Source organism: Alosa sapidissima, chromosome 11 (assembly GCF_018492685.1).
Source record: "Alosa sapidissima isolate fAloSap1 chromosome 11, fAloSap1.pri, whole genome shotgun sequence".
Taxonomy (NCBI): Eukaryota; Metazoa; Chordata; class Actinopteri; order Clupeiformes; family Clupeidae; genus Alosa; species Alosa sapidissima.
Genome location: NC_055967.1, coordinates 35,975,052 through 35,996,321, shown reverse-complemented (window position 1 = coordinate 35,996,321; position 21,270 = coordinate 35,975,052). Strand labels below are relative to the sequence as shown.

General features: G+C 44.0%; 2 protein-coding genes across 7 annotated transcripts; both read left to right on the top strand.

Annotated features, from left to right (window-relative positions):
• Positions 1-462: 462 nt before the first annotated feature.
• paqr5a (progestin and adipoQ receptor family member Va) lies at positions 463-6,715 on the top strand. The gene is made up of 9 exons (XM_042109306.1): positions 463-587; positions 2,135-2,336; positions 2,684-2,811; positions 3,205-3,413; positions 3,912-4,038; positions 4,862-4,906; positions 5,140-5,233; positions 5,363-5,507; positions 6,000-6,715. Exons 2-9 carry the CDS (start codon positions 2,283-2,285, stop codon positions 6,299-6,301), a joined length of 1,104 nt encoding a protein of 367 aa, XP_041965240.1. The 5' UTR covers positions 463-587; positions 2,135-2,282; the 3' UTR covers positions 6,302-6,715.
• A 167-nt stretch (positions 6,716-6,882) lies between these two features.
• On the top strand, positions 6,883-19,916 carry kif23 (kinesin family member 23). 6 transcript variants are annotated; one of them, XM_042109274.1, is made up of 24 exons: positions 6,883-6,999; positions 7,621-7,687; positions 9,154-9,282; positions 9,416-9,521; positions 9,648-9,784; positions 9,884-9,996; positions 10,523-10,693; positions 11,171-11,215; positions 11,549-11,661; positions 11,791-11,912; positions 12,545-12,647; positions 12,729-12,808; positions 12,923-13,042; positions 13,140-13,299; positions 13,667-13,828; positions 14,418-14,584; positions 14,917-15,090; positions 16,012-16,209; positions 16,640-16,963; positions 17,521-17,754; positions 17,886-17,974; positions 18,364-18,445; positions 18,863-18,933; positions 19,392-19,916. In XM_042109274.1, the coding sequence occupies exons 1-24, from the start codon at positions 6,986-6,988 to the stop codon at positions 19,405-19,407; spliced, it is 2,997 nt and encodes a 998-aa protein (XP_041965208.1). In that variant the 5' UTR covers positions 6,883-6,985; the 3' UTR covers positions 19,408-19,916. The 6 variants fall into 6 exon arrangements, with proteins under 6 accessions (XP_041965208.1, XP_041965212.1, XP_041965207.1 ...); XM_042109273.1 differs by lacking the exon at positions 6,883-6,999 and adding an exon at positions 7,052-7,458; XM_042109278.1 differs by lacking the exon at positions 16,640-16,963.
• The last annotated feature ends 1,354 nt before the right edge of the window (positions 19,917-21,270 follow it).

The following is a 21,270-nucleotide window of genomic DNA, read 5'->3' as shown; positions in this document are numbered from 1 at the left end:
TTAAGTGTTAGTATAATTTGTAATTTTGTTATTTGTATTTTAGTATATTTTTATATATTGTATTAAGTGTTAGTATAATTTGTATTTTAGTATATTTAGCATATTCTTTATCTTCTACTGTCCTTACTGCTTAGTTGTGTTTTTATATTATATACTTTAATTACTCTTCTGCTGTTAAAGAATGTGTTTGTGTTGTATGTATGCTGCTGAGATCTTGAATTTCCCCTGGGGATCAATAAAGTATCTATCTATCTATCTATAAATGAGCGTCAATCAACCAATGAGTTGGTAATGGATGCAAAATCATGCTGCAACCACATATCATAGCCCAGACTGCCTAATAACATTTCGCCCTTAAACATAGTGCGCTCCTCCTGGCCTAACCTTCATCTACAGCACTTGTCAAGGCAACTTCATAACACACCAGAGTCGAGCCAATCAGATCTCTCTCGAGGGTGGCAGAGCTGACACTGCAAACAATTCCTGCAATTTTCTGCCTCAACCCTCATTCACACAACCGGTCACGCAGGCTACAGGTAGCCCACGCGCCACACCTGTCAGCTTCCACGGACTCTATCACTCTGACCGTAAGTTGAAAACTTTGAGTTTTCTGAAATAATCAAACAAATACACTTTCTGTCAAACTAGCCAACTAGTCATATGGGTATTGGTGAATTAAAATGTTTATAGGGCCGCAATTCATAGCATGATTACAAAAAAGAAATACAGAAATACTTCGAGAGTTCATAGTCATTTTGATAGATGGATAGATAGATACTTCAAGAGCAACCAGGGTGTACAATTGTACAATTAGGCTAAGCTAAACTTGAGACATGTTGGTTTTAGTCTGTCATCCTTTGACACAAATCAACAAAATGATGCAGCATTGATACAATTCCAATCTTGGATTCTCTCATCACCTGATTAGCCTAAATGTTTTGGGTTTCCTGGCTAGGTCAGACAGGTTATACACTGAGATGTCTCAATCTGTCTGTCAAGTTACATTGTCTTCTTAAAGCCAAACAAAACTTGCTCTCTTACATGTGTACTGGACTCTAAGCTCTTAGATAAAAAATACTGTGATGTCAGAATAAGGCTATACTACCCATCAACCCCAGCATGACCACTGATAGAAAAGTTACATTTACTTTTATTTATTTAGCAAACAAGTTCAAATGCACCTCTCTTTATGGGAGCTTAGAAGTAGCACAGACAACACAGATCACATCCTCACTGACTGGCTGTGCCTCCTTTTGACAGTAAACATGCAGATTAAACAATAATGTATAAATGTATGAAACATTAATATCTGAATTACACGTTACAAAATGTTATTCATGGCTTATACTTCCTTAATTCTATTGTAACAGTATCTAGTAGGCTATTTGGTATTTGATTCCATTGTGATATTATTTTGCCTCAGGTCAATGTAATGTTTTGGATTATGTGATAAGGTATTGAGAATGCATCTTCACAATAAATGTTGCTCAGGTTATTTTGAGCAAAATATGTAAACTTTACTTTTTGCAAGAGAAAATATGGTGCTGCTTGATGCCTGAACAGGTGCCGAAAGAGGAAACAGGAAAATGAGTGCCATTAATTTTTTGCATTTTCACTTGATAGTATTTTGGTTTTATCCCCAGATAAGGAATTGACCAGTAAGATGTTTAATTTTGTTTTAAATAATCTAAATGAGGTAGGCTTTATGTTGCTTGAAGTCATTTTCCAGGTTCACTCACTGGATTGTACAGTGAACACCTCAATGAATAGCTGGCCCATGCACTTGAATCCAGAAGGGTTAGGAAAACAAAGCTTAGAGGAGTGTGTTTGGTTTTATATTAACATGCTTGTTGTCTCAGAAACTAGTCCCTATTCATGAGGTCTTTTTTCAGCCGCTCAAAAGATGTGGAACAATGTGCTCTCTCTCTCACACACATGTGAACTAAATTTCACAGTTAAAGGCATTCGTGAACCTTTCTCCTACATGTTGCTCCTGTGCATGTTAAAACAAAATCACTTGGTTTCCTGTAATGCTTAACACAGCTGAAGTTATCACTATGAATCAGGGTGTTTATTTAAAGAACTATCCAGAAATGACTCTCTCTTGACACTCTTCTCTTGATTGTCTGGGCAGATCTGGACCTCGGGGACAGGCCTCTGATTGTGGGCGCAGCAGGGGTTGGTGCTGACGAGGGGTTGCCACACCTCTCAGTGGGTGATGTTCTCCATGCCAACCTGTATACTCATACCTATCCGTGCCACCATAACCTCAGCACCTCACCATGTTAAGCCTCATCAAACTACCTCGCGGCTTAACAATCAATCAGGTTCCCAAAGTAAGTCTGAATATCGGGATAGTGTACAGTAGGCTATTGGGCTCAGGGCTACACGGCATATTGTTAGCCAGTGATTTCTTATTGATAATGTATGCAGTTTTATGGGCCTATTCCCTGTACAAAGTAAAATCAACTAAAATCAACAGTGTTCAGTTAACTCTTGAAGAGTTTATTTTAACACTATTCTGAATTTGTATGATTTCATTAAGTGTTCAATTAAGTGTTAAATTACTCTGATAATAGTTGAATGTGTAGAGTTTGTACCCTCTTTAAATCAAGAGGGAGTTTTAAACTGTTTAAAGGTTTTGGGAATTTAACACTGCATATTTTACTGCATGTCACTGCAGGTGTTTCATGAGCATGGGATCATATCGGGGTACAGACACCCCCACAGCTCAGCCAGAGATTGTGTCCTTAGCATCTTCCAACTGACCAATGAGACCCTCAACATCTGGACACATTTCCTCCCCACATGGTATGGCTCTGACGCTCATGTTTCACTGAGACCTTTACCTAAGTTGTTTCAGATGTCTTCAGTGAAGTTACTTTAGTACAGAGATTTCAGTCGAATCAATATGGTTGCATCACTAATTGGCATTTCAAAATGGCAAAACCCTCTGGGACTGGTAAGAGTGATTCTGCTTTTTTTCTGTTCAAAAACAACTAGAAAAGCTTTAGGAAATAACAACTAAATATCCTATAAGACATTGTGTTTGTGTTTGTGGTAGGTTTTAGTCATGTGGCACAGATGTCCCTGTTTCTCTGATTCTTGTTATACCATCAGATGCATTTAACATTAACATTCAAACATCTGAAACTGGATCACTGAATGACTGAAGAAGCATGCGTTGATGTCTCCGGCTGCTAGGTTCTTCCTGTGGAAGCTGCTGATGGTTGCCTGGGCGATGGAGGAGGGTGAGCGCGGCCGGCGCTCCTGGCCTCTGCTGGTGTTCCTGGCGTCCTGCTGTTGGTACCCACTGGCCTCCAGCTGTGCCCACACCTTCAGCAGCATGTCGGTCAGGGCGCGACACATCTGCTTCTTCTTCGACTATGGAGCAATCACCCTGTACAGTCTCGGTACAAACACACTTAAACACTCACCATAGTATTATACTATTATACAGGGGGCAGCCGTGGCCTACTAGTTAGCGCTTCGGACTTGGAACCGGAGGGTTGTCGGTTCGAACCCCGATCAGTAGGCACGGCTGAAGTGCCCTTAAGCAAGGCACCTAACCCCTCACTCCTCCCCGAGCACCGCTGTTGTTGCAGGCAGCTCACTGCGCCGGGATTAGTGTGTGCTTCACCTCACTGTGTGTTCACTGTGTGCTGAGTGTGTTTCACTAATTCACGGATTGGATCAATGCAGAGACCAAATTTCCCTCACAGGATCAAAAGAGTATATATACTTATACTTATACTATACCGCATATGTTTTTTATATGTATTTTTAGTTTAATTTATCCATCTGTCTCTCATCTATCTATCTATCTATCTATCTATCCATTAACTACTCTGAGATAGACAGTCCCACAGGCAAAGGTAGAGTTTCATAAGTGTGTGTGTGTGTCTCCTCAGGGTCAGCAGTGGTCTACTCTTCTTACGCATTCCCTGAGAGGTGGGTGAACAACACGTTGCACCGCTGGTATGTCCCCATCGCTGTCCTTAACTCGGTCATCTGCACTGCTCTGGCCTGCTGCTCCAGGTGAGTGGACTCTGGGTCACAAGAAGCTGGCATCCTTGTATTGAGATTGTTGCTGACACCAAAAATGGCTTACCTTCTTTACGAGACAGTATATTTGGTCAACACCACAACATCACTTCAGTCTCCAGGCCAATGTTACATTTGTTATCAATTATACTTTTAATTTATGATAACAGATACGTATAATTGTAAGTATATATACTCTTTGATTCCGTGAGGGAAATTTGGTCTCTGCATTTATCCCAATCCATGAATTAGTGAAACACACACAAATCCCTGGGCAGTGAGCTGCCTGCAACAACAGCAGCGCAGTGAGGGGTTTGGTGCCTTGCTCAAGGGCACTTCAGCCACTTACTCCTGGTCGGGGTTCGAACCGGCAACCCTCTGGTTACAAGCCCAAAGCTCTAACCAGTAGGCCACGGCTGCCCTGTTGTATTCCTATATAACAGATGTCCCACGGTCAGACTGACACGGTGACACATGGATAAACGAATACCAGGGGCAGCATGCTGGTGATCAAACTGCAGAGGATGTTACTTTTGTGGCACTAAGTTTTGTGTTGTTTGTGTTTCTTAAACCCTTTGGCCTGAAGACAGAGCCAAATACAGTTTGACAAAGTTTGACTGACAAAAACATAAATCTTTGTTTTGTTATAACTAAAATGTTTAACCTTGTGCATGCTTCAAAACAATAATATGGTTTTAAAACCCAGACCCATATTCATAGCTTATGAATTAACAGAGTATTTTGTCTCCAAGCCAAACGGAATATTTTAACCCAGAGGCATGGTTGTGAACCCATTCATTTCCTTTAACCTCTGTAGATTAGGCGTGCCGTTTCTTCACTACAATGCTGACACAATTAAAGGGTAAGGGATGCTTTGCTGGTGTGCTTCAATCTAACATGATGTCAATGTCATAATTCATTTTCAAAACATTTCCAAAAAACACACAGTCAAGCTACACCTTGAGATAGCCATCTACAAGGCATTTAAATGTAAAGATTGATCATGTTATTTAATGCCTATAGCAGTCAACTAAATGTACCACACTTTTTCTCAGGCAATGTTCATTGTTTTATCTCTTTCATCTCTATTTCTAGTTTGCCCGACTACCAAGGTACAAAGCTGAAGCCTCTTCGTATTGTGGCCTTTGCATACCCTTATTTTTACGATAACATTCCGTTATTTTACAGAGTAAGTTTCTCAAGACTTTAGTTAGTTATATTATTTCAAATCCAGTCTATGTGACAGCTCAGACTGAACTGCTATGGTAAAATAGTTCAAATGGGCGACTCAGTGGGTATTTCTGTATTCTACCTGCAGTTATTTGTGTGTGTTGGTGAGGGCTGCACAGACAACGAGGCCAACGGTGTCCATCATCAGCACATAGCTCTGGCCTTCCTCACTGGCTTTCTCTTCGCCACTTGCCTGCCAGAACGGCTGGCTCCAGGGAGTTTCGACTACATAGGTACAATCACAGATTCCCCATAGCATTTCCACCACTGCATAACACTGAAGAGGTAGTCTACTGTACTGTACATAAGTATAGTATATATACTCTTTTGATGCCGTGAGGGAAATTTGGTCTCTGCATTTATCCCAATCCGTGAATTAGTGAAACATACTCAGCACACAGTAAACACACTGTGAGGTGAAGCACACACTAATCCCAGCGCAGTGAGCTGCCTGCAACAACAGTGTGTGTGTGTGTTGCTTTCTCTGTAATAGAGGCTGACAGTATCTGAGTAAATGGATTGTTTAACTGCAGTATCACATATGATTTCTGCAGGCATTCATAATAGACTATTTTTTGTAAGGGATCATCGTAATATGCTTCGAGAAGGCAAGAAAGCTTAACTTTTCACAAAGGTCATGCATTGCATAGGAGCCATAAACAGATACCATCTCATTATTGTGAGTTGCTCCATGCATTTCCACCTCTCTTTGTGTCTCTCCACAGGGCACAGTCACCAGCTGTTTCATGTGTTTGCTATTGCTGGCACGGTTGTCCAGATTAAGGCCATAGAGCTGGACATGGCCTTGCGTCAGCAGTGGCTTCACTCACACTCTCCTCCCATTACCTTCACCAACACCATGGGGATGGCTCTGGTGTCCCTCGCAGCCAATCTGTCTGTTATTTACATATTTTGTCATGCACTGTTCTCACCCGCAAACCTCAAGAACAAAGACAACAAATTGTCAAACATTATCAAGTGCCGTGACTCCTGTTCACCTAGTAGTGCCTTTTGTTGTCAGCAATAGTTAGGTGCAACGGCACATGATTGCCCTCTTGACAGGTGTGAGACAGGAAAGCACTTTTACAGTAAGAGTAATGTGTCACTCAGTGAACAATGACTGACACATCAAAGGGTCTGTTATGTTGTTATTTGATATGGCTTTTAACTATTTGTTTGTATACAAATGACAATGAAAACTAACTGGAAACAAACTAACCTAAATGTTTCTGATTCACTATAGGCTGTATAAAAATAATTACACTACTAGAATCCAAATAATAAACAATGTAAAAAAAATCAGTTCATTGAATGTATAGCTTTCTGAAAATATGTAAATTAGTAATTACAATCTTGCCCATGTATTAAAGAAACACTAGACTACATTTAATTTTAGCATATTATGTTCCTGTATTTTAATAAAGAATATTTATTTGTCAAATATTGGTGTGCTATTTTCATGTTTGCATTGTTAAATATCTACATCCAGCCAAGCAAACAAGCTGAGTGCTCTGGAGAGTTGCTTGTCTGGAAATCTGGTGACGTTTGATCACCGGAAGTACGCTAGTAGCCAGGGAGGGACTTCCTCTGCCTTCTGATTGGTTTGATTTGAAAAATCCGTTGTCTCGAGGCGGAGGGAAAGTTCGAATTTGGAATTTGAAAGAGGATTGCCGTACATAGACAGACGCAAAATTGAACCAAAACAATAACCATGTTAAGGCCTACGTGAGTATAATACTGATTTTGTTTAGTAGGAACTGTATTTGTATTGCTCGGTGTTCACTTATGTTGTTACAAATGTTGTTTGTACTGAGTTAACTCGATGTTTTAACTATGACTTGTTCACTTACGAAATCTGCATTTGGTAGCCACAGCGCTAACGCAGGCTGTCTGACTGGGTGTGGGGCAAGCGATTGCAAGTAAACTAGCAGCTATGCTAATAGAGTACATTGACAAAAGTGTTAATGTTAAACGAATTTAACGCAAACCATGCCATATAGCTACATGTCGTGCACATGTATATGGACATGTAAAGTAACGGTAGCGTTTGCACTAAGTTAGCACGAACTAGCTATTGTTATCTGGTTTTACCGCCGTGTATTTATCGCTAGCTGTTATTTGCTGGGTAGGCTTAGGCTAGACTGAATAAAGAAAACGCTGAGCAATGAAACCACCGTCTCTCAGGTAACTTTGCTTGCTAACGGCAGCTAGCTAATACACATCCTAACTTGACTCCTTCGGGCTCACCTACCAACCTGTTTGTAAGATCTGTCATTCGTATAACGTTAGTTTATGTGGATTTCGCTAGTTAACGTGTTTGGCTTTTACATCGTTGTACCATTACAGGAAGGGCAAAACCCCCCGGAGACCTGCGCCGAAGAAGCCTTACAACAACCAGAAGGATCCAGTTGGGGTAAGTTAAGTTATGTCGGTTTAAGGTCTGGCTGTGGAGGGTGCCTTGTTTTATGAGTTTTGGTGGCATGATTATGTTGGCAGCCCTGGAATGTTTACTGAATGGACTTGTCAAAGGTCCCTATTTCATGTCCGGGTTGAAATTGAATTATTTGTAAGAAAAACGTAAGTGTAGTCATGTTTTTTCCATAAATGGATAAAAATACAATTATTCAGATAGATTAGATCAGATAGACCACACTGTGATGCACTGGTTCAGGATGATCTCTATGGGCCCACTGGGTCACTATGCTCTCTATGGGCCCAGTGTAAAAGGTTTTTAAGTCACTGGGGGGGAACCTCAGTTTCCAAAGTTGTCTTAGGTGGTGCATTCGTTGCCTGGTCTTTTTAACCTGAGCTTGAATGTGAGTAGTCCAGGTCAGGTCCTCAGAGATGAGTACTCCCAGATATTTAAAGCCACTAACTCTCTCCACCTGCATTCCATCAGTCAAGAGAAAGGTGTAAGTCTGCTGCTGTTGCCTCATTCTGAAGTCCACAATCAGCTGGAGACAGTTTGTCTGGCACCAGGCAGGTAGCTTCTCCACCTCATCCAAGAAGGCAGTCTCATCACTGTTAGAAATGAGGCCCAGGACCACTGCATCAGCAAACTTAAAGGGACACCAGGCAACGTGTTTGTGTTAATTACTCATCTTCGTAAGTCGGTATATGGTTAAATGAGTCATTACAGGGCGAATGAAGACTCTCTCGCCCGCCCCTACTGCCTGTAGGAAGAATATCCCGCTTGCAAGTTCAGTGTATCGTACCCGCCGACCGAAGCAGGATCATTTTACATCCTGCATCCACAGCACAGAGGCAGGCTAACGAAACGCTAGCGATTGTTGCAAACGTGTGTGTGTATAAGGGTAGGGCCGGCGAAGAGGCAGCGAAAATCCTTGACGGAAGATGCAACGAAAAGGAAAAGAGCTTCAGACGGAGCGAGGGGGAGTTTCGTAGAGAAAAAGCATCAGGCTTGCCTCGTGTCCCTTTAACTATGGGAGTGGCGCTGTCATAGGTGTAGAGAGGGTAAACCAATGGGCTCAAGGCTCAGGCCTCTGGAGCTCCTGTGCTCAGAATGATGGAATTAGAGGTGAGCTGGCCCGTTCTCACTACATGGGGTCTCTGCCAGAAAGCAAGTCAAAAGCCAGTCAAAGAGGGTGGTGTTTAGTCCAAGATCTTTGAGAGTCCAGCATCTGAGAAACAATGGTGTTGAAAGCTGAACTATAATCAATAAACAGCAGCCAGCCTCACATAATTCCCTTTTCCACTGTTTGTATGCCTAAGTGTGGAATGAAGAACATGAGATGACATCCTCAGTAGATCGATTAGATTGATAAGCTAATTGCAATTTTTGACCCGTGTGAACTCAATATTGACGTTTTTAGGCACCACTAGTGATTTGTGTGTGATGGTGCTCTGGTGTTTTTGCAGGTGTACTGTCGTGTGCGCCCACTGAGCTGTGATGATGAGGAATGCTGCATTGAGGTGATCCACAACACCACTATTCAGCTCCACGCCCCAGATGGCCTCAAGGCCAACCGGAATGGGGAGTACAAGGAGGTTCGTTTGTTTTGTTTTGTTTGTTTTGGGCAGATTCTTTCCTCATTCTTTCCTTATTTGGATTTCCTCAGTGGAAGTCTGGTAGTCACATTCATGGCCTTGCAGGACCATAATCTCTCTCCCTGTATTTCAGACCCAGTATTCCTTCAAGAAAGTGTTTGGCATCAAAACAACTCAGATGGAGCTGTTTGAGGATGTTTCCAAACCACTTGTGGATGATGTCATTCATGGCAAAAACGGTTGGTGTTATGCGTCATGCTGTAAACCTGCTGGGTGCCTGTAGCGGCATATCTAAAGTATGCCTTTGATAAGGTCAAATATGCGTGTCATGCATCAACGTCTCAACATGCTTTTCACTTTCCCAGGTCTGCTCTTCACCTATGGCGTCACTGGTAGTGGTAAGACCTACACCATGACTGGCTCTGCTGGTCAAGGTGGCCTCCTCCCCCGCTCACTGGACATGATTTTCAACAGCATCGGCCCATACCAGGCGAAAAGATTTGTACGGAAGAGTAACGGCTTGATTTTCTATTTCTCCCTTAAAACCCATTTGGTTGTTGACTGTCGGGTCTTACCTCGTGTGCTGCCTGTTTGTGCCCAGGTGTTCAAGCCTGATGATAAGAATGGCATGGAGATTCAGAACCAGGTAGATGCCCTCCTGGAGAGGCAGAAAAGGGACAGCCAGCAGAACGTTCCAAAAACTCCATCCTCACGGTAAGTTCATTGGAAGTACGAGTGTTTCGGTTGAGACGTAATGAGGACATGATTTATCAGCAGGGTTCCCACGGGTCATGGAATTTCTGGAATATCATGGAATTTTAGAAAGTCTATTCCAGACATGGAAAGTCAGGGAATTTTATCAGTTTTGGGGCAGGGAATTTTGTTTTAGCAGTTTAAAATGTACTTGCCAAAATACATGAATACACATATTTCCACGCAGAACTGGTCATTTGCTTCACTGCTTCCTTGACTATCCCAACTTCGTTTATTCAATGCCCATTTATTCATCTCTCACTCTAAAAAGTAAAATATTCTTGAACGCTATACCTTAGTAAATAGTATAGCAAGTCATGTAAATTCATTTTTTTTTGGGAGAAGTCATGGAATTTTACATTTGACTTAGAGTGGGAGACCTGTATCAGGTTCTTTTGTTAAAACCTTGGGGAATTAAAAGCAGCGTGCACAACATGGCATGATCTAGATAAGAATAAAACGATGCTGTGTGCTGTTGGAACTGTAGGCAGAGGCTAGACCCAGAGTTTGCGGACATGATCCGGCCGGAGGAGGCCTGCAAGGCGGACGGGGTGGATGAGGACAGCAGCTACAGCGTGTTTGTGTCCTACATCGAGATTTACAACAACTACATCTACGACCTCCTGGAAGAGACGCCTGTTGACCCTTTAAAAGCCAAGTAAGGATTGAGTGATGTCTTTGGGTAACTTATCGTCACCTTTGAACCTCCACATGTCTGATTTGTTGATTGTGTCTTTTCATAGTCTTCAGTTATTTAATTGTTTGTCAAAAATATTGTTCACACATTCAAAGCATTGCTGTCACTTTGTAATTGTAATTTACTGGGGGGGAAATTGCCTTTGAATTATAATGACTATTAGGACTTTCAGTATGTGTATTTCTATTGTTGGCTTGGATGTGTGAGCACTATTTTATTTGTTATATAAAAGTAGTCACAGAAGTAGCCCAGTAGTGTCTTTGAAAAAGAGCAAAAAAATATTCATAGTTGGCAGCCTTACTGACGAAAGTAAATTGTAAACTATAGCAGAAGCTGCTGAGTTTATAAAATGGCTACCTACGGGCCTTGTCCCTATGTGGCCAGTCTTTATCAGTGTCCTTGGTAGTGTAGAGATGAAATGTGTGTGTTCTTCGCTAGGTGGAACAGTGGAGGCACTCCCCTTCGGAGCAACACTGAGTTTATGTACGTGGCCAGTGGCTGCCCTTCCACCCCCACACCCATAGATAGCGCTCTTGAGCTGAAAGTACCATGTGCCCTGCGCTGCTGCTGCACCCCTGTGCTTGTGTGATGCCCCTCCCCTGGTCCCATTGCTTTGCTTGTGCTCATGCCCCCTCTGCTGTAGCTGTGTGTCTGCTTGCAGTCTCTGCTGTGCCTTGTCTGTCATTAAAAACTGTATGTTGAGCTAAGAATCAGTTAAGCATAATCACCCCCTCACTGTTGCCTAACCCATCTCATTGATGCATACGTGTGTGTGTTTGTCTGTGGCTCACTGTGGCTTGTTTGTGCTTGTTCTAGACCACCCCAGTCTAAAATCCTGCGCGAAGACCAGAACCACAACATGTATGTGGCCGGCTGCACAGAAGTGGAGGTGAAGTCCACCGACGAGGCTTTTGATGTCTTTTGGAAAGGTAGGTGTCTTTGACCTTTCAGTGGGTCAGTGTTTTGGAAAGGTAGGTGTTTTTCACCTTTCAGTGGGTCAGCGTTTATCTCTACAATCTATATTCTTATTATTGTAAATATTATGGTCATTTGCACAGGTCAGAAGAAGCGTAGGATTGCCAACACTCAGCTGAACCGCGAGTCCAGCAGGTCTCACAGCGTGTTCATCATCAAGCTGGCCCAGGCTCCTCTGGATGCTGATGGAGACAATGTGCTACAGGTGAAACTCACCTGACTCACTCTACCTGTCTAATGACCCTGCCCTCCATAATATCATCAGTGTGGTCATCCATACACCAATAACCAGAGTGCTTGTGCCGTTCTGTACAATTATGGCATTATGCTATGCAATTTCTGTAATGACTTTCATTGAATTTCATGATATTGTTTTCCAGACATGAAAAATTATAAAATGTAGGTGAAAAAACATCTGACTTGTCCTTGCAAAACAAGAATATTGCACAAAAGCATTGTCAATTCTGTATTACTTCACGTATTCCTGCTTGTAGTGATTAAAATGGATAAGTTGTAGACCAGTAACTCTTTGGCGAGGATCACATCAGCCAGCGGCAAGCAGCAATGGCTAACGCAACGCTCAGACCATAATAAGTTTTATCTCATTCCTAAGCAACACAAACGGTTTGTCAATTGAATACACTCTCGTTGCGCTTTGAAAGCTGAACCAAGTTCAACGCTCAGCTTATTCAACGCCACCGTTCCACTGCCGAACCAGAGAACAATAGGAAACCTGCCGCTGGCTAATGTGATCCCAACCTTTCTGTGTTGATGCTACTGATTTCTCTAGATTATAGGCCTGTCCCATGTTCTAACTGGTTCCGTGTGTTCTGACAGGATAAGAACCAGGTGACTGTGAGCCAGCTGTGTCTGGTGGACCTGGCGGGTAGTGAGCGGACCAGCAGGACTCGAGCCGAGGGAAGCCGCCTCAGGGAAGCAGGTACTGGACTGGTCTGGGCTGGGGGGGAGGGTGGGTTCTGCCTTCTCTGGACTCTTAGCTCACCGGTTTCACCCTGAACAGGTAACATCAACCAGTCCCTGATGACCCTGCGGACCTGCATGGAAGTTCTCCGAGAGAACCAAATGTGCGGCACGAACAAGGTTGGTGCTGGGGATGGATTTCTACTTTTTTTTTTTTCTTTTTTCTTTCTTTCTTTTTCTAACTACATCCTCCTTTGTTTATTTTAATAATCTGCCTATTTTCATTCTGCTAAGATGGTGCCGTACAGAGACTCCAAAGTGACTCACTTCTTCAAGAACTACTTTGATGGTGAAGGCAAAGTCCGAATGATTGTCTGCGTCAACCCCAAAGCCGATGACTATGAGGAGACTCTGGTACGACAGTCCTCCTTCACACCTACTGATCATTTTCACCTCTGGCCTTTTGTGGCCTGTGGTCTAACTGTGTGTGTGTGTGTGTGCGCGCGCGCAGCTGGTCATGCGCTTTGCAGAGATGACCCAGGAGGTGGAGGTGGCGCGTCCGGTGGACCGGCCCATCTGTGGCTTCGCTCCCGGCCGGCGCCAGCGGAACTTGGCCTTCAAGGACGAGCTGAGTCGCCGCCTGGAGGAGCGTGGTGGTCCCGTTGACACAGGTACCCTGGACATTTGTGCAATCTAGAGGATCTAAGTATTCAACACTCGTCATATGTACATGCAGGTACTTGCTTCTTAGCGCAGTGTAAGGTGCACTAGCTTGATCTCTTCACAAGCTTAAGTACTACGCTAAAATGGTGAACTAGGATTAAGTTGTTAAGTGCAAGCTGACACTGAAAGTGTGTATATATTATACTCTGCTGGAAGCACACCATGTTTTTGCAAGTAGGCATGTGAGTGCATTCTGTGAAATGGCCCATAAAGAGGTGTGTGTGTGTGTGTGTGCGCAAATGGAGCTGTGTGTGGGGGGGTTGTTTGTGCAAATGGAGCGGGATGTTAACTCTGTGGTGGCTGCTGTTCTGTCAGAGATCCCAGCGGCTCTGAACCAGCTGCTGCAGAGCTTCCCCCCGCTGCCCCCGTGTGAGATCAGCGACCCCTCTGACGACCAGACGCTGCCCCGGCTCATCGAGGCGCTGGAGAGGAGGCACCGCATGAGGCAGTCCATGATTGATGAGTACAACCGGACCGGTGAGGCCCCCTCTCCCATCTCAAATCAGTTGTGTGTGTGTGTGTGTGTGTGTACAACCGGACCAGTGAGGCCCCCTCTCCCATCTCAAATCAAGTGTGTGTGTGCGCACAACCGGACCGGTGAGGCCCCCTCTCCCATCTCAAATCAATAGTGTGTGTGTGTGTACAACAGGAACGGTGAGACCCACCCTCCCAATTCAAATCAATACACTGTGTGTGTGTGTGTGTGTGTGTGTGTTTCAGATCAATACTACATACAGCCAATGGCTTTTTACACGTACATTCCCCAGTTCTAATCCAAACACTTCGTCAACTTCAGCTCTGTGTGTGTGTGCTCAAAGCATGATTTGTTTACTTTATTAATTACAAATTGTACATTGTAATACAAAGTCACTCATGCTTTTCTTGCTAATTGACACATTTTAGTGGCTGTTGAGCTCAACTATTGGCAACCTTTTAGCAGAATCATTCTGCTCATTGGTCCAGATAAAGTGTGAATAATTATGTTCACAGCCTTTCATGCCTGCTCCGCTGGTGATGTTCAGATTTGAAATGTTTTTTTGTTTTATTTTTCCTTCTCTCGTCTCAGCCAACATGCTTAAGTCCATGCTGCAGGAGATGGACGGCAGCCTCATGAACAAGGAGAACTACATCCACCAGCAGCAAGGCCAGCTGGGGGAGAAGGACAAGTGCATTCAGGACCAGAAGAGCGAAATCGACCGCCTGGAGAAGAAGGCGAAGATGCTGGAGTACAAGGTGAGGAGAAGCCCCTCTGCCAGCGTTGACATCCTTCGGGCTGTTAAAGCTCTGAGAGTGTTAATCTGTCTCAAGACCTTCTGTAAGACCCTGCTCTATCTGGGAGAGTACCCGTCCTAGCTGCATTACATCGGATACCGTTGTTGTGACTTTGTTTATTTCCCATAAACACTCACCCATCAGTGACCTAGGCATGGAAATACCGAAAGGTCATGGTGTTGTGAAATCATTTCAGACCTGGGGAGAAAATGACATCAAATTCGGTGCATTTGTCGTGAAATGTTATTTTGCAGGAGGATCTGGTGAAATTGGTCCTGCGTTGTGTTTTTCAGATCGACATCCTGCAGAAGACAACCAACATCTACGAGGAGGACAAGCGCACCCTGCAGCACGAGCTGGAGAGCCGTGAGCACCGGCTCGCCCGAGAGCAGTCGGAGAAGAAGCGCATGGAGGCCCGCATGCAGGGCATGGTCTACGACACCAAGCTGCAGTGGGAGAAGGAATGCGTGAGTACAGCGCTCTCGGCCTGCCTCTGTCAGACCAGATGGCTATACTAAGAAGCCAGCTTATCCAGTTGACGTTAGGTGTAATCACTGATCTCAGAAAGAATGGCACCTTTGAAACAATAGATGGTTGGTGCAGTGTTCTTTAAGAGAATAGTGGGTGCTCCTCAGGTTAGCTGGATATGCCAGTAGCCTTGCTTCATTGTAAACCCCTCAGAGCTGCAAATATAATTTGTATAACCCAATGAAAGCTCCTGCACATATGCGCCGATTTGATTACCTAGATTCCATTGTTTTCAGTACTACCCTGCACACCACCGCCGTCGCCATGGAGATTACGATTCAGTTCTGTTTTTGTCCGCACCGCTCCACAAAGTCCATTGTTTATTGAACGCTTTTCAGTTGAATGCTTCTACACTTTCTGTCACTTGCCTACTCACACACCGGCATGAAATGTTTAATTGACAAGTATTTGATAAACAAACTCATTGAAAACATCATAATGTAATTATTTTCTTTTTTTATTGTATTGAAAACATAATGTAATGTAATTGAACGTCAAAAGCGGAGTGCTTCTGTGTGGGCCTCGAGTCAGGGACTTTCAAAATGTTAAATACTGACTATAGACTAATTCTGCTCGTACACATGCATGATGATTCCCATCAACCATAGCAGCTGCACTCGTGCGATTTAGTAGTACTCAAGATGGGAAGATCAAATGCTTTGGGAATACGACCCCATGATTGCATTCCCTGGAAGCATCGTTGAGCAACCACCAAGGGTGTACCAAAAGTATTCAAAAGAGAATTCTGTATGTAGTATGATAGTTATTTGGTAGTATCCTCAGGGATAGCTTGGGATTATTTTCTCATGTTGCTTGTTTGCTTACCTGTGTGTGTGTGTGTGTGTGGTCTCCCCCCTCAGGAGAGGCGTGTGAATGCCAAGCAGCTGGAGATGCAGAACAAGCTGTGGGTGAAGGACGAGAAGCTGAAGCAGCTCAAGGCCATCGTCACCGAGTCTCGTCCTGAGAATCCCCCAGCACGCCCAGAGAAACCGCAGCGTCCCTCGCGGGAGAAGGACCGCCTGCCGGCCAAGCGCTCGGCCTCCCCGTCCCCCGTACCCGTACGTCACCTTGACATGCGCTTCTAGCTTGCTCGCTCGCTCCCATCCGCCCTCCTCCTCCTCCTCCTCTTCCTCCCCATCCCTCTCCGCTACACGCATGCCTGCATTTTAAAGCGTCTGTCCACCAGCAGAGGCCGCTATTCCCTCCACATACCACAGCTGGAGCTGATGGGAGAACTGCTGTCCCACATGGACCTCTGTGTGCATTAATTATGTATTATACCAAGTGACTTTTTAAAAAAGAAAAATCGCAACACGTTTGTATAGATAATCACTTGTATAGCTTTTTAAAATATTTTGTGTGTTTTGTTTATGGAGGACATTTTTATATTTTTAAGTGTCCTTGTTGGCTGTCCTACTTAGTCATGTGTTATTTTTTTTAGTGTGAGTGCATGCAATGTTTGTGTTCTAACCTGACGGTCATCTGCAGTCTTCTTGCGCTCTCCCCCAGCCCTGCCCCCCGCACCCCGCCTCCTACACCTGCGACCCCAAAGTGGCCAAGGCCGGGGGCACGGGGGGTCCCCTGTCTCCGAAGGCCAGCGGCCTGTCCGTGGCCTCCTGCATCACGGACTGGGAACAGCGGGTCCCCCAGGACAGCAGGCAGCGTAGCCAGTCGCCCCCGTCCAGCAGAGCTCCAGACAGCCTAGACAGGCGCAGAGGCAGGCAGTGGCAGCTCCAGCACCAGCACCAGCGTGACTGGGAGGTGCCGCAGCAGCCAGACCATGTAGGCGTAGAGGAGGTGGCAGGACCCAGGGTCAGTGGTAGCAGTAAGAGCAGCGCTAGATGGAGATGGAGATGTAGATTGAGCTCTGGCACGGCTGTAGCTACTAACGGGTTGTTTTGTCTTTCTTTTTCTCTTTTGATGTTGTAGTGTTTTTTATTTAGTAGTTTCCCCTTATGACATGACCAGTGAATGAGGTTGCTCTTTATTTTTTGGTCCTCTCGGAAAAAAAAAAAACCCTACTACCCTGTTGCTATGCACTTCAATAAATCTTTTTGTAACATACTAACATGATTAACTGCTCATCCAGTCTCCAGACCATCTCATTCTTTGCAACAATGTAACTTGCCTGAACCCTGTTCCAGTTGCATTTCTCAAATGCTCTGGTGTGTAGATGACTTGTTATATGATTCATTTTGGAGAATGTGTTGATAGCTTTTCATTGTGTGTTTGTTGCATTGCCACAATAGAGTATGCGACTGGCAGCTTCAGTAGATTAGCATCCTACTAACTTAAGAGGCATGACTCCTAGAACCTCGGCATTGCCCAGCTGATTGGCTGACCTGTCTGTGTGTGTGTGTTTGGTGCAGACGGGTGCCCCAGTGCGCCCCCACCACCGGCGGTCCCACTCGGCAGGAAATGAGCGCTGGGTGGACCACAAGCCCGTCACCAACGTGGAGCTGGACACAGTGATGCAGCCCAACCTGCCCAACTCCATCAAGGTGTCCACCCCCAGTGAGAAGGCCCTGTCCAAGGCCGACAAGTACGTGCTCACGCACCAGGAGGTGGCCTCCGACGGAGAGATCCAGACCAAACTCATCAAGGTACAGGAACACACACACCCCATATCGTCTGCATGTCTTTCTGTATTATGTGTTCATGGTGACATTAACTTGACCACACACAGACACATCCAGAATGCTAAAGTGGGTGTTGTTCCTCTGTTTGCCCCCAGGGGGAGGTGTTCAAGACCAGAAGTGGTGGTCAGGCTGTGCAGTTCACGGACATCGAGACTCTGAAGCAGGAGAATCCCACAGCATCCAGGTAACCTGCTAACAAGTGCCCACACCTGCCCTCAGTGTTCTAACCAGTGCCCCCAAGCCATCTGCCCTCAGTGTTCTAATCAGTGCCCACATCTGCCCTCAGTGGTGGTTATCTTTTTTTCCCACTGCTAGGATCCGGCCATCTTGGAGGCAGTTTTCAACCTGTGAATTCACATTCTACAATGATTATGATATTGATGTCTGATGTTTTTCAACATGGCATTCACAACTCTATTGTTATGCTTGTGTGTTTTCTTCTGTGTTTGGGTGGATATAGATGCTTGTGTGTTTTCTTCTGTGTTTGGGTGGATATAGATGCTGTGTGTTTTCTGTGTTGGTGTGATTGTGTTGGGTGGATATAGATGCTGTGTGTTTTCTGTTTCCCTGCAGCCGCAAGAGGCGGTCTTCTGAAAACCAACCACCCCAGGGAGATGGCAACATGCAGGGCGGCTGGACCGACGTGGAGAACCGGGTAAGAACTGGAGCAGCCATATCGAATAATGGCTTTATCGGCTTGGCCATGACTTTCCACAGCCAGAGCCTATGGATTAACAGCCTGCAACTAGCGCTACTATTTTCATGGGCGATCTATTTCAATTTTATGTATTTTCTCGATTCAGCTCGATCAGCTAAAAATCTTTTCCCTCCTTGCATTACTCAAACTGACTAATACATGATTACCAACATAGTTGGTAATTAATTTACTAGTTGGCAACTGGATTATTGCAGCCTTTTTGGGTTGAGGGGTTCACTGTACACATGTGCAATAAGTCCGACCCCAGGGGGACCAAAGGCCCACGGGAATTGTGTCCTGTCTCATTGTGTCCTGTCTCATTGTGTGCCTCTGTCTCGTGAGCGTATAACGCTGAGCTTCCTCCTGCTCCCCCAGTGCTCGGTGGCTGTGGAGATGAGGGCTGGATCCAACCTGGGACCTGGCTATCAGCACCACGGATACCAGAAGTGAGTCGTGTGTCTGGGGCAGGACGCTGCTGCTGGGGCATGAATGTGAACAACACAACGTTTTCATAGAAGTGTAAACTGTGGAATGGAAAGTGACTGTTTCATTTTCAGAAACTCCGTCTCTGCTAGGGAGCTTGATGGACGTTATTGCATGATGTTGACGAAGAACTTAGTTTTACTGTGAATCTCAGTGTTGGGTTTTCCCCTTCGGACTTGTCAAAAATGTACAGCAAATTGCCCTCTTGTGCTCATCTAGACAAGCTGCATCTTTTCTCAAACCCAAACTACGGTTTCCTCACACCTGCTTATCAAGTTTGCACTTAAACTAAATGCTAAAAAACTATTAGCTATTTATTTCAGTCTTTAAAATGTCTAACACCTTGGATTCAGTCCTAGTTAAGTACCAGAGCCTAATCATTTACGTGTGTGTGTGTGTGTGTGTGTGTGTGGTGTTTTAGGCGGAGAAAGCCCTAGAGGAGCTGCTCAGATTCTGCACATCAACATGTTTTTTCTGCCCTGGAACCTCACGCTGTTTGTGTGCAATAGCAGATTCACTTTATACTATTTATCTTTTTAAAATCTGTATATAGTCAATTCACCAAAGTCTGTGCATTTTATATTGTAGTGTTGCCCGGTAGAGTGCTCAGTTCATGTATCATGATGGCAGGGAAAAATGAATGAAATGTTGTAGTACTAGTTGTTCACACGTATATTGCAGACTGTTATTCTAAGAGGCACTATAGCATTCTAGTTCCGTGCATAACTACTTTGTACTGCCATTGGACCAGTTCAAGAATCCTCTTCAAATGCAGGTGGATTTATATTCTTTTGCCCTTTTAAACGGGCTGAACTTTTCACTTTAGCATTTTGTACTTTTTTTCTATGTGGCGCAATTTTATATAAATTTGTTGGAAAAAAAATACTGCGCTGTAAGTCTTCCTCTGTACCCTTCGATGTTAATAAATTCCCTATGCAGACATGGATTATGCTTTTGGGATTTCTTACTCTAACCAGACTCGTTTAATTGTGATTTGTGTTCATTGAAAGTGTATTAAGCCATTTAAATGAATAGTAATATATCACATATATTAGGAGACAAAGAATTTGGCTCAAACACTATATCCTCCATTTTAATGCATTTTCATAAATAATTGTTTTAAATGATTATTTTGTTTTCGGAACTGTAATTGAGTAATTGTTTTTAAATTGAATTTACTCAATCAAAACAACACAACTGCACTTTTATTGATATTACCTGAAAAACAATTAAATAACATGACTTGTTCCACAAAAATGGATTTAGTGTTTTGGAAAAGAGCTCTTCATATGCTAGGCTATATCGTTCAAGACCGTCTAGCCTATAAAAATACTTTGTGCTGCATCCATGCCACCTGAAGCATGCTGGTAGAAATATCTATTTAAAAGCACTGTTGATCTGTGCATGCCATTACCAACTTTTGATTCTTTGATTTGGAAAGCAAGTTCATTATTTTGGGCTGCTACAATATATTAGAATTTCAGCCCAAAGTTGGATAACATGTAGAATTTTGCTGCAATTTCAAAACCGGATTACTCGGTATGTGCTTACCGTACAGAGGAATGCTTCATATCCTCGTGTTTGGTAAGGTCTGCTGCTGTTTATTTCAATATATGGTTTGCTATGTTTTGACCAAGGTGTTCATGAGATACCACCAAGAGTAATGGGTGTGGAGATGGACAAAGCGCTGTGCACAATGGAAATATTAAATGTCATGTAGCCTATATCCAACGTTAATTTTTTATCGTGAACCGTTTCACAACACCTAGCAGCTAATATCATGGGGAAGCTCAGGTTCTGCTCTTTCATGTGATATCTGTGTGATAAGTACTCCGTGAGCAATTCAACAGAGAATAATGGGTGTGAATTTGGACACATTTTGTCTCCGTTGGCCACATAGCCAGGGGTGGGCACAGGGTTGCCAGAGTTTCTGTTGCGGTGGCCGCGGCCACCCTGGGCCACCCCTTGGTGGCGCCCCTGGGCACAATGGAAGTATAAGGTCTGTTTTTTATTTATCTTGCAGATCGGCAGAAAGAGGACCACAGTGGAGGACTGAAATATAGTTCCTGTGTGGGATAAATATTATATGTCTCTCATTGAATGTTTAGTATACCTTACATACATGTAGTGAAATCTAATTGCCATCACCCTACTCTGACCCTTGTGTCTTTTGCAACTCCTAGGTTAGAATGTTTAGTTAACTTAACCCTTGTGTCAGCTATTTGGGTAACCCCAGGATGCGGGGTCATGAACATTTCTTATCTTTGTCAATACACCAGATGGTTAAGTGGGGTTGTAAA